General features: G+C 43.7%; 1 protein-coding gene across 1 annotated transcript in view; it reads left to right on the forward strand.

Annotated features, from left to right (window-relative positions):
- BANP (BTG3 associated nuclear protein) overlaps positions 1–9,899 on the forward strand; it is a 121,640-nt gene extending 111,741 nt beyond the window's left edge. Inside the window, exons 12-13 of the mRNA XM_015874221.2 lie at positions 5,957–6,100; positions 9,106–9,899. Coding sequence (XP_015729707.2) covers positions 5,957–6,100; positions 9,106–9,177 — 216 coding nt within the window. The 3' untranslated portion in view covers positions 9,178–9,899. The remainder of the gene's footprint in view (positions 1–5,956; positions 6,101–9,105) is intronic.
- Positions 9,900–13,594: the final 3,695 nt, after the last annotated feature.

Genomic DNA, 13,594 nt, shown 5'->3' on the forward strand with positions numbered 1-13,594 from the left:
TCAGCTCTGGTTGGGAGAGCTGAGTGGACACACTCAGGGCAGCACTGGCCCAAAAGAAGCATGAGATGCTTAAGGTGAATGCCTGCACCTCCAACCTTGGTTTAGGCAGGGTGGTGTAACCTCGTGAGCCCCTTGTTTTTTCATACATGTTATGCATTTATAAATACTATATGTGCTATATAACTTACATCCAGGTATGATGGGTCAAGACTGTTTTGACTGCATTGTGCTGAGGTTTGTCCCTTGGGCTTGCAGAGCCCCACTTTCCTTGGGGCTCTCTGAAATGCAGCTTGCAGGCAGCAAGATGCTGGGAAGGGGCTTCTGCTCTTCAGAGGCTGCAGATGGTTTAAATCTGCTAAGCCACATCTTGCTGCCCCTTATCGAGCTCGATCCAACCACATTAACCAGAAAGGTGGACGTTTTTTTGTCAAGTTTGTTCAACTAACCGCAATAGCTGCAATTTGTGTTCTTGCATTTCCCTGGGATTTGTCCCGGCGCATTAAGGGAATCTCTGAGTAGACATTATGGAATAAAACCGTGCTGCTTGATAACGCTCCAAGTAAAAGCAGATGAGATGGTTTATTATTTGTCATGCGAGAAAACGGTGCCACTGATAAAAACATGCTCTGAAATTACTCTCCTCGTTTTTCCGCACTTGGTAGACCCGAAATCAGTTTCGGTTTTCATGGCCTTTAGTTTGGGGGAATGTAAAGGAGGTGCTCTCAGTTATATGGCTCTGTAGGGGTGTAAGTTAATGAAGTTTTGACAGATTTAGGGTCACATTTTGCACGGTTCGATGCGGCGCTCTTAGAAATACACAGCAGGGAGAGTTCCTCTCTCCCGCAATGGTTCTATCTTGGACTTTTATATCTGCTGAATTTATTGTTGCATTGGCATGTTTTATGCAGGAAATAAATAGCAAATTGAGGTCCAGGGCGTCATTGGAGTTAGGAATGACCCAAAGGAAAGCTTTACAAACAAGATCATTAACTCCAGGTTGATACCCTAATTGTTAAGAGCAGTGAATCCTTTTTATGCTGTTTCCACTTACATCAAGTTTAAACAAAGCCCATCAGAATGGGAAAGTGAATGTATTGCCTGGAGCAAAGCTCTCACCGTGGAATTTTTTGCAGAGTCCTTGTGGGACACAGTGCAGTATTTGAGGACAGGTGAGCGGAGCCCTTCCATTTGGGTGATGGGAGATGAACATTGGATGCTTGGGTTGGGGACTCTCACTGGTAGTCACTTCATTACTGCTGGGTCTCCCACAGCACGTGGTGGCTGCTGCTGCTTTCCACACCCGGACCCTACCTGGTGTCTGTCCCAAGTGGAAAGCAGATGTCATAGCCTGATTTTTCCTTTGGCAACAGTTGCTTTTCTGTTTTGATGGAGTGTTACAGTACTTAATGCGAATCAGCATTACTTCCTCAAAAATAGATTGTGTATTTTTCTGTGGGCTTGACACTTGGTCACTTAAAAGGAAGCTTAAATTTATTGGATATAGTGCAAAAAATAATTTCAAGCCTTCCCGTTTGTGTTTCCCCACAGATATCTTTGATTAATGCTATTCGGTGTTTCAATGAAAGATATGAAAGTTGATAATGAATGATATGTAACGGCAGTGTAATTAAATGCCCACTAATGAAAGCAAAAGGTCATTTTTGCACTCTGATACGATTGACTCCGCCTGCCTTTTAATTAATCCAAATGCAAAGTAATGCATTGTGCTAAGAACAAGTGCTGCAGGAGGTTTGGCAACCTGCTTGGAGCTGTGCTTGTTCTTTGAATGCATCAATGACAGCAGCACAGGAGGGCAATAAAGCTATTGCTGTTTGCACACTTCTGTGCCCAAACTGTCCTTTCAGCAGTGTTTTAGTTGCAGCATTTCACACTGTGAACCATCCATGAACAACCACCCTTTCAGTGAGTCAGCCCCGTTATTTAAAGAAACGTCATCTTTTATTGCATTGCTGCAGCAGGAATGGGAAGAAACAGTGGAAAAAAAAAGGCGTTGAAATCAGCGTGTCTCAGTTTTGGGCTTTTTATAGGTAGGCAAACATACGTGCTTGCCTAGATTAATAAGAAAGCACACAACAACAGTAGCAAGGATGTGTTTGAGAAGGCACAGACTGAGGGAGTTGGTTCTTTGCTAAACAAACTTGGGTTATCCTGAGACAGTTACCTGGACTGGAAGTCTGGGGGATAGAGAATGACTTGGAAACGATGGACCGTTTTCTGTGATAAGTAAAATCAGCAGAGGATGTGATGATAGGAACTGAACCATGGTTGGAAATTGTGCTGGAGTAATTTTGGAAGAAACCAAAGGAAAATCTATTATGTTTTAATCTTTTTTTTTTTTTTTTTTCATTATTATTATTATTTCCTGCCCTGGCAGTTGAATGTTGAATGGAACTCTTAGTTATGGGCAAAAATGGAAAGGAGGAGAGCAGAGAAAATAGCTGGTTTTCATTATTACTACTAATTTTATTATTACCACATTTTTCATGGCAAACTCACTGAAGACGGGGCCAAAAATAGAAATCTGGGACCTCCCAACTCAATGCTTTTATGTTTCCATCCATCCATCGAGACTTTGAAAAGAGAAGGATAGAAAAACAACGGAGGGGGAAGGAAGCAAAAAGAACCCAACAGGAGGATGGCCAAGGTTGGGGTGAATGGGAACACAGCTGGATGCTGCTGCAGGGCTCTGCGGGTCCCATCCAGCCCATGTGTTGCTGTAAGGAGGGGTGGGTGATGTCTATGGGCACAATATGCTTTATGAGAACGGAAGGGGTGCCTCCATCTCTCAGGTTGTTTTATTAGATCCATTGGCTCTTGAGCCTCATTGGAAGCACTAAGGAAAGCAGATGTTTGGTCAGAGAGGCTGCGGTTCTGTGAGTGGGCAATGCCAGGAGTTCACACTTCATTATAAACAGCTGAGCAAAATACTTTTCCTTCTGGTATTTCTAGGATGGTTGAAAATCAAAACTAATAGAAACACGCTTAGTGTTCTTTCAGAAGGAGTAAGGGAACATTTTCTTCTTCTGAGAGCTGCTGGGTACGGTGGAGGATGGGGTTCTATGGTGCTTTGTAGTTGAGGTGGGTTGTACAGCAGGTTCACCATGCAGTGTTATCATCATTGAGATGGGAAGGTTGGGAAGATCAGGCCAGGCCACCAACAGTGCTTGAAGAGCACTTTGCATCTGCATAGAGGGGTATGTAAAGGCAAGTGGAAGCTGCCTCTGAGCTGCTTGTTTGTGGGTGTCCAGAGCACGAATTAATCCCTTCTGTTAGAAGGAAAGTTTATTATTTTTCGGTTTAACCATATTCTGTTACCTGTTTTGGAGCAGCGAGGCAGGATGTTAGAGGAGCCCAGCAGAGCTCATTTCAGAGGTTCATTTTCAGGGCAGACTGTTAATTTTTGTGGTACAACTCCTTTATTTTAAGGTCAAGGGCAGGTAAGAATCACAAAGTCGATGTGTTGGTCTGGGAGCCGAGTGAGCAGCCAAAGAAAAGCCATATCCTCACACCTGCCCCTATTGCTGAGGTCTCTGTTTTACCACTCCTTCACTGCTCTACTTAAAGCCATTGATCCCTTGATATCTGTCATTTTTGCAGCCTCCCTATAAAACCTGTGGTATTGGCAAACACAATGGAATGTGAATACGAATATATTATATATAAACAATATATAAACAATATGAAATGAGGCAGATTGAAGTCATAGGGCTGGGGCTTTTATCTTGGTAAGCTTGCTCTCCCTGATTAGAGGGGGTCTGTTTGGATCCGTTTGGATCTGCTGTATGAACTCTGTCCTTTTACACATCCTAAGACAGGGAAGCTGGTGCTGTTAGCAGCTGTAGGCTTCTTTGTTGTCAAAGCAATTTGTGTGCATGAAAGGGGCTGGTTTGGTTGCTTGAAGTCATCCTGAAGTTTGTGCTTTGGAAGTTAATGAGACAAGATGCATTTTAGAGCTGCGGATAATCAATAGGACAGACTGCCATGTAGTTCTGACAGGGCGTATCATGTCGTTCCAAAGTAAATAGTGCAGGACAAGAGGCTTTTGCTTGCTCCTGTAAAAACAGAACGCAGCATCCTTTTGCAGCTCAGTGCTGACCGTATCTCGGAACACCCAAGATCCCCATAAAACCCTGCCAACACCCCAAAGGTCCTTCCTAGGGGTCACCTCTTGGCCTCCCACACTCCCCAGGGAGGGGTTGTGCTGCCCACTCCTTCACGGCCACCCACCCTCCCATCAGCTGGGAAATCATACTTGGGTAAGGGAAGCTTTTGTTCAGAATGTTATTTTTGCTCTCAGTTCTCTTTCCTCTGTTTGAAAGGCATCTTTTGAGCGCTGTGGTTCAAATACCAGAGGTAGTTAAAAACAAAACAGCGCTCACAGCATATAGAAACCTAAACGGAATTTGTGTATTTTGGCTGCATTTTGAAATGAGATCGGGGGACTTGCTGTTGTTCACATATGTATATTTTATTCTGAGTTGTACTTAAGTAGTAAATTACAGTCGCTCTCGTCACAGGGATGCATTTAAGCAAGCGATTTTGGGTGAAGCATCTGCTCTTTTGTTGCTCTTTGGCTAACAGGGGACCCAGCCTCAACCAGCCAGCATGAAGATGTGTAGAGTCAGTGGCTGCGAGCATTAATTAGCAGTAATTTGTAAATCTACACCTTCGTGTACAATGGGAAGATAAACATTGCTGCAACAAATTGTCATAAGTTGAATGTGTTTGGCTGTGAGAATAAGTATCTTGGCTCCGTCTCTCTATTTATATAACAGTGAACACATTAGCTGGGGGGTGGCTGTGTGCTATTGACATTACAGCAGCGCTGACTGCTCTGTCTGTCCCACTTACCCTTTGCAATAATCATTAGCAGAATTATGAACCCTTCATCAATTATCTTTTGCAGCGCTTAGGGAGGTGTCATTTATCATGAGGGCGGTAACAGCCCACTCCTTAGGAAAGCCACTATCTCTCGTTGGAAGCAGTTGGCCAAAAAAACCTCTTTTGAAATGTTTCCCAGCCACGGGAGCGCAATATTTCCGTGCAAAGAGACAGCAGCAAGCAAGCAAAACTGAACAAGTTCCTTTTTTTCCTCCCAGCAAACCTGGCTTCTACCCTCTGATCTTCAACCTGAAGGTGTGAGGATGCTAGAAGTGAACTCAGTGTCTGCCTTTTGTTACCCCCTCCCTCCACCCTCTCTCTTTCTGCCATCATAAAACCAAGTAGAAGGGGTTTCTAAAGCAGATTCCCCCAGTTCAGTGCTGTGGCTGCAGAGCTCATCCTATGAGGAACCTGAGCTGATGGAGCTGCTGCGCTCATCTGCCGGCTGGCAGAATAAACAGATCAGTTTTCATAGCTGCAAGCTGTGAAACAGACCATCTCATGCTTACAAACTATACAGCATAATCAGTGCTTTGGTTTTTCCCTCTCTTTGGCTTCTTAAGTCTACAAGCCTTGCTTTTGCTTGGGTTGCAGGTAGGGAATTGGATGCACTCAGAGAATATAGACGTGGTAATTGGACTGGTGACTTAGTGTGCTAACTGTTGTTAGAATGAGTTGGAATTAAAATGGACCTATTTAGCACAGGCCACCAGGATGATTTATTCCTTTGCTAGTGCTGATACAGATAGGGGATGACTTACTTTGTGTTTAGGATCATAAGGGAGCCAAACCTTTCCAGGTGTGGTGCCCGTTAACCCTTCCAGGGAATACAGGTCTCATAAGGCAAAATGCAGTGAGAATCTTATGTGAGAATCTTCCATGTGTGTACCACCTCCTTGGGACCCACATTATTTAAACTGCTACTGATGTACATATTTTCTCAAGTTTCTGTTGAATCATGTTTGGTTGTTGCATCTGTTTTCAGGTCGATGTTTCCTAATGCGTTCCTGGCTGTGCCTGTTCACAAGCTGTTTCTCCTTTGCTCTGCTTGCAGGTGTTGCAGGGTGCTCAGCTGATAGCTGTTGCATCTGCCGAGCCTGCATCAGGAGGAGTTGATGGATCCCCACTGCAAGGCAGCGATATCCAAGTCCAGTATGTGCAGCTCACACCTGTGACAGACCACTCTGCAACCAGCCAAGTATGCCTGCATATATGTGTAGAGATATGTGTATATAAATATATATGCCAAATTATTAAGATAATTTTCCTAAAGGTAAATAGTGGTTATTGACTATTCCTTCTTTGGCGTTGTTGCTCATTGCCCCCAGAGAACAGTTATTTTGGTCACCATTGTTTTTCTGCATCCTTGAGGGCTGAGAGCCATTTTTACAGGACGTGGAGGAAAAACTGGCTCGGAAACTATCCAAAAAGTGTTTTTCAGACTGAGGTTTCTCTTTAAAAAGTTATTCTCTTTCTGACAGAAGTTTTCCAGTTATTTTAATCCACAGCCTGGATTTCCCACAGGAGCTGCAATGTATGCAATTGTAAGTGAACACTCGATGGGCTCAGTTAAGGTGGAGGAGGTGTGTTTTCTTTCTTTCCTTGGTCAGTTTGAAGAGTCACGTAGCTGAGGCTGGAACCAGCCCAAAGTCATGCCTGGTGGCAGTGCAGGCATACAAAAGAAGCAGTTGTTCCATGAACCCAACTGGAGTTGGCTCCTTTCCTAAAGAATCCCTAATGCTTGTGAGAGATGTATTGGCTTACCAGCCAGGATATAATGTTATCCTCAGCAACCAATCTTAGAAGGGAATTTTGTCACGTAGATACCCAGTTTTGCAGAGAGTTCTGATCTGGCTGCAAACATTTGGATGTTGGATCTCTTGAGCTGCATAAGAAATGGAGGAAGTCACGTTCCTTCCCTAGGTTTGTCTCTGTGCTTTCAGGCCTCCTCAGTCATCGATTCACAGTCACTTGTAATAGTGTGCTGGACGACAAGAGCGTTGCTGATGGATCATGCCTTGTTTCTTGAAGCTGTGCAGTACCAAGAGTACTGCTCATCCCATGCAACTAATAGGCATATAAGTATTGGATAGCAAGAGGTGTTTCTCTCCTGCCATGCTGCTGTCCTCACTCCACTCCTTGGAGATCTCAAATCCAGCACCCACAGGCTGGGGCTGCTCCTGGAGGCTGTGCTCCCCCCTTGGCTCCCACCTCCCATGGTAGGAGGCTGTGGTTATAAACATCAGCATCCGTCTCCCACACGACTGGCATCCACCAGAGGAGCTACTTTTCTCTTCAGGGACACTTTGCACCGTGTTAGGTTTTAATATTGTGGTTAACCACAGATTTATACAGAGCTGAAGAGAAACAGAAAAGGAATGCGAAATAAGAAAAGTATGAAAGGAAAAACAGACTAAAAATAAGTTTGCCATAAATATTTCCTCGGTTTACACAAACTGGAAACCAAAGATCTGATAATGAATTGGAGAAACCAACTTGGAATTTGACGTTGTGCGGAGTTATGGGGGTAGCTGGAGCTTTTTTGGCTTAATATTGTGGAGCAATCCTAGAGACTTAGAAAGGTCTTCATCAAAAGGGAGAGGTCATGGAGGTGTCTCTCAATGGGACCGGAGCAATGGTTGTATCCATGGGGCTTCTTTGCCAAGGTGCTGAGATGTTCTCAACGACTTCGAATCCATTTATCAATCAAAGCTTTGTAAAGTGGAGTTAATTATCTGCTTGTGTTGGATGCTATTCCCTGTGCAAATTCCATGCTCATAACACCGTAAGTGTGAATTCTGACTGCAAGGCCTCCTGTTCTTGAGAGCTGTGCCTGAAGGTGGCAGGGAGCTGTTTGCAATGAGTCCCTTCTCTGTCTGCAGCTGAAGCGCATGGCGCTGCACACCTCAATTCAGTGCTCTCAGTGCAGTGCATGAGTTTGCATTTGCATATTGGCTGTAGAAGTAAGAATCCCAAGTATTCCAAAAGGCTCTTAGTTCCCTTATGGCACAACTATAAATATGAGCCATTAATGTGCTAACATTCTTTTGCAGGCGATTTCAAACCTAAACTGTGCTTCTGTTCCCTTTTGGGCAACCTTCTATGTTAGTCTGAACTTTGGGTAAATATTCAGCGTTACCGTTCTGTTATTTGGTAGTTATTTAAATTCCATTAAGTTTTCATCTACTGGGAGAGAAAACCTGCATCACTTGAAGACTTTCCTGCTAACAACTGAGGCAGTATGTTCGGATTATCCCCTGCTTTGACACTCATCTATTGACAGTGATCTATTGACACCACTTTACCAAAGGTGTAAATAAGTGCTGAATTACCTCTAGAGCGGAATGGTGACAGAAGTGGTGTGCAATTACTGGCTGTAAATCAGAGAGGCAGAGAGAAAATCTCCCAGGCAAATCGTCGCATAGAAGCAGTGCTTTATGATTTTGAACCTCCCGTATTCTCATGTAAATAAATAATCTGTGGCTGCATGGCAAACCCTAAAGGAGAGGAACGCAGGTTGAATTTCCACCCCTGCTTCTTTGTGGTTCATCCAACCTCACACCCAGGCTTGAGAGCAGGGAAGGCATTGTCATAAAAGAAGAATTCCACGGAAACACTTCTGTATCCAGGACGTTACATAAAGCATCGATTAGATGAATTTATGGAGGGAAAATCCATGCAGGGCAGATCTCCGGAATCTGTGGGAGTGTGCAGGAAAATAGCATTAAGCACTTACCCTTTCCTCAGAGTTTATCTGTGTTTGTGATATTGGCTGCTATCAGGGGAAGGATTATTGGGTGTGAGGGATTTTATCCAAGCCAGTACAGCTGTTCTGAAATGCTTCTCGTTTTATGGCTTTAACGTGCTCCATAATCTGGTTTTCCGTACACTGGCTAACTTGGTCCAAAGGGCCATTTGCTGCAGGATTACCCCTTCCCAGCACTGATAGTACTGACGTGGGGCAGCTCCATCTTGGATGAGACCTCTTTTAATTGCTTTAACTTTACATTCTTTCTGTTCTCCTGGCTGTTTTCAGTGCCTTCGTAAGCACCTTCTGTTTCAGCTCCATCATGGAGCTGATATTCATGCAGCTATTGCGCTGGTGTAGAGAAGAACTTCGTATTACCATGGTTTGCTCCTTTGGGCTGTATCAGCGACAAACGTCTTCATATTGATTTCCTGATCTCACATTTCCTTCTGCAGGGCACTGACACCCTCCAGTCAGCAATCCAACCAGAAATGCAGATAGAACACGGAGCGATCCAAATCCAATAAGGAAGCGGTGAAAAGCTGCGTGAGCTGAGATGTCAGTGAGCCACGGTGGGAAATGAAGCCCTGCAGTCGTCGTGTGCAGCCCCAGGAAGATGGACTGCTATGCTGACAGTCTCTCCTCTGCACATAGCAGGTTTCTGACCACCCGTTTGTGCTCACCCAGAACAAACCAGAGCCATTTACTGCAATTGGAGCTGCATTGCTGCGTCTGTTGAGAATATACCCCTCAGAAAAAGAAACAAACACGTGGCCTGCCCTTAGGTGTATTTAAGGAGGAAAAAGTCAGTATGGAAAGAAATCCAATTAATCGAAACAGTGAGACTTAAATTCATCTTTCATCCTGTCGTTTCTTCTGTGAAATTACACCATTTGAATGTCTGCAAAATGTCTTAGGAGGCGTATTGCTGCTTTGCAATACCTGCTTTACCACGTATCCAAGATCAAGAGCTCAAATATTTTTCACCGTTCAGACAGCTTTTTTATTTGCAATGGTGTTTATAACAAAAAATGGAAAATATTAAAAAAAAATGAAAAGAAAAATCCCATAACTGCAAGTATTAGCCTTTTGCTGGTGTTTTCTGTTCGGTGTAATGAAAAACGTATTTGCAGGAGACTAACAATTTTGTTTGTACTGTTGCTTAACTACTTTTCTAGGGGAAAATGCTTTTAAATGCTGTAATTATGCATTTCTAATGAAAAATAAATGTGTATTTATGAATAGCGCAGCTCTAAGTTGCTCTCTGCTGTAGGAACGAATACATTTTGACCAGGCTGTGCCATAGCAGTGTAGTTCTGGAACATCCGAAGACAGATGCTATCAGCTGAGCCCTGCTGTCCACTGAGAAGTAAGATTAAGTCTGTAAGGAAGATATCAATCTTAGATAAGGTCATTAACTAAATTTGCGGTACAAGGAAAATGGAATAGTTAAGTTTTTGAATCTGCAAATCCTATTTTGTGTAATCATGGAACCACAGAATGGCCTGGGTTGAAAATGACATCAAAGATCATTGAGTTCCAACCCCTGCTGTGTGCAGGGTCACCAACCAGCAGCCCAGGCTGCCCAGAGCCACATCCAGCCTGGCCTTGAATGCCTGCAGGGATGGGGCATCCACAGCCTCCTTGGGCAACCTGTTCCAGTGCGTCACCACCCTCTGGGTGAAAAACTTCCTCCTCAGATCCAACCTGAAGCTGCCCTGTCTCAGTTTATGAAATAATTTTTACAATTGTGAATAATTCTTTTCAGCTGTTTCCTTTTTAGTAGCTCCTATTTCCATAGTGCAGCCATTTGGGGCAATACCTCAGTTTGGAATTCATCCCTTACCAGCTGAGTTACAGAACTTCTGATACCCATCGTTGGTATCCAGCCTGCAGCAGCAAAGGTGAAATCCTCCCCCTGCCAAGACTTGTGGGAAGCTGGATATCAATTTCAGCAAAGCCACCTTTTCATATTTGCTAAGCTTGAGTGGAAAGGACGTGTGTCTGCTACAACCTCCTTAGAAGAGTATGGAATTCACTGCAGGAGGGGTTGGCTTGTATTTTATTCAGCTGTGTTGATCTATGGTTATGGCCAATATACAGCTCATACCGCATTGAACATGTTAATAAGTGGGGGCACAGCAATTCTACATGGCTTAATTCAGGATAAAGATTTTTCTAAGAAGAGGGATGGTGCACACCCAATTCCTGGGAATGTTGTCCCTGGTAAACGCTGCACTTGATGTAAATTCTTACTTTCCTTTAGGGCATTTGTTGACGCACAAATACAATGCAAACTGAACCACAGCCTGCGGAATACAATGTTTGAGACAGGCGAAGAATTTGGCTGCTCTTCAGTTTCTTTTTTTAATAGCGTTTCTCAGACTGGGTGATTTTTAAAGAGCTCGGCATCCAAACAGAAGCCTAAAAATAAAGGAAGGCTGTGCGTTGTAGCGTGAGTGTTCAATAGTAATTTATCTCTTGGAAATGACACTGAGAACGCATCGGGATGGCACATCTGCATGCCGCCACATAGCACACCCATGTTGCATTCATATTGGCTTCAGAGCCTTTCCTGTCTTCATCAGAGAGTCCTTCTCTTGCCCAGCTGTCCTTCTGAGCCTTGGGCATCTCCTGTTTTCATGAGGAACACCCACACAGATTCAAACCGTAGCAATATCTGTCTTTATGATACAATTAAGTTTTCTTCTCTGCGTTTTTCAGCTCAAGTAGAAGATGAAGCATATGAGGAAAGAACTGAGTTCAAGAGAGCTTTCCTTTAGCCATTAGACTGCTGCATGCTCCAGTCTCCTGCTCAAAGTGACTGCATAGCAGTGGCTAGATTTCAGGAGAACGAAACCTTCCCAAGTGTGGAGAGTGTATAAATCATTTGAAATGTGTAGGTAAGCAGAGGACCCTTCTGTGCAGTCAGATGTTATGACTGCGTGTTCCTCAAGACATGGGTTTTTTCCTGGGCTGTGAATGTTTGCATTTGTCTAAGCTGCGTCACGTTGTGTTTACAGTTCAAAGAGACTTCAGCTCTGAGTCAGGTGTTCCTGTGAATGATTGCTGTCACTGTTCCCTTACATTTTATGTCCTTGGAGGATTTATGTCTTTGTCCACAGAGGAAATGACTTCTTTTTAAGAATGTTTTATATGTTTTCTAGACATCACAGGCTGTGTCATGTGCAAACCAGTCATCCCCAAGAAGAGCATTTCAGGACAAGCTTGTAACTATAACCAGTCTGTAAGGTCCTGTGCAAGTGTGTTCATACAGAGATCATCGTAACAGTAACATACCAACAGTAAGAAATCCTACGTGTGTTTAAGATGCTCTTGCAGCAGTAGTGAGGGGTTTTGCTTGGCTCTCCATTCAGGTAGGTCACTGTTGTGTCACCACAGAGATGGTTCTACCCACCAGAAGTTTGGCCATTGTGGTAGATCTGCTAGGAATGAGTTCCCAGTTTGTCTCCTTTAGTTATTCACAGCTTCTAGTGGCTTAAAACCAGTTTTTTTTCTCCTGATGCTGCTTCAGTCCAAGAGGCAGGGGGTGAGAACCTACGACCAAGAATCATACGCTGTTGGCTTCTTTCGTTTCTGGTTTTGTTTTCCTGCCTTGTATTCCTTATTAGTTTTACATATTTTGCCTTGCAAAACAGAACTATAAAAACGAGCACCCTTCTGTGACCCAAATAAACTGGAACACCTTCGTTAGGCACAGTTTTAGACATTTCATTTGCCTGCAAAGCAAGGAATGCTGGCCAAGATGTTGTTCTAGTTCTTGTCTCCATCGTGGAGAACCTGGCACATGTTTGCCATGCTCTGGTAGCCGTGGCTTTGATATCTGTTTGCTTCACAGAGTTGCTCTGGAGTTTCAGGTTAGAAAACACAGTGAGGAAACTGATATCTAAAGAAAAAAAAAACCCTACAGCCACACTAATTACTGCGGAGTATCACATTGCACCAACTTGTATCAGTAATTCCTTCAGAATTCCCATCCAGGCACTGAAAATCTGGAGCTGCGGCTGTAATTCAGCAAAAACTGTTTTCCATCATCAGAAATAAGAACAACGTCCCTTCCAGCCGTGGCGATCCCAAAGCACTTCTGTAAGCTCTGCTGATTTAGATGAGTACTCGACAGTCAAACCTCATTTCCTTGACCAAAGCCAGGAATAAGAAAGTCATTTAGTTACGGTGCTGTTTGGGGTAAGCTGAGATTGCTGTTGTAATGTGCTGCTACGAGCTGACATGCTTAATTTCTCTGCTGAACGTGGTTAGATGTATATGGGGGTTGTTTTTATACCCCTCAGAAGCGTGAGTAACTGCAGCAGGTGGAGGCAGGAGCTGATGGAAGCGTGGCCAGGAGCTGTGCAAAGCTGAGAGCTGAGATGGGTGGGATGCAACTCAACCTCTGAAGGGGTCAGGGGACCTCATCAAGTGTTGGTCAGTGATGGGATAAACCAGATGGGACTGGGGGAAAACCTGTTTTTTATCCTCATCCACAGCTTCACGTGGGATGTTTAATTCAAGGGCGTATTGTGTTTGTTGGCCTTATTTTTCTTATTTATTAAAATGGGCATTTTGTCCGAGAAGAATGTCATTTAATTAAGCCTAATAAAATTTTATACTTGGGGCAATAAAGAAAGAATGGCATCTTTAGGATTCTTTTGCTGGCTGTGGGTATTTGCATTGAACCAGTAGGCATGGAAAGGTTCTGTGCTTCTTCCAGGCGCTCGATTTAAGCTTTGCTTTTGGATGTTTAAGCAAACTATCTGGTTTCATCTCTTTCCAACAGCTTGAGTCGAGCGTGAGTTAATATATGCTGTATAATCTTCCAGTAAATATTTTCTTTCGGGTTTTTCGTACTATTTAATGGAAACTTAATCCAGTTGTGCAACAGATTGACAAAAGCTTGGATGGAAAGCGAAGTTCAGCCCGACGTCT

Source organism: Coturnix japonica, chromosome 11 (genome assembly GCF_001577835.2).
Source record: "Coturnix japonica isolate 7356 chromosome 11, Coturnix japonica 2.1, whole genome shotgun sequence".
Taxonomy (NCBI): Eukaryota; Metazoa; Chordata; class Aves; order Galliformes; family Phasianidae; genus Coturnix; species Coturnix japonica.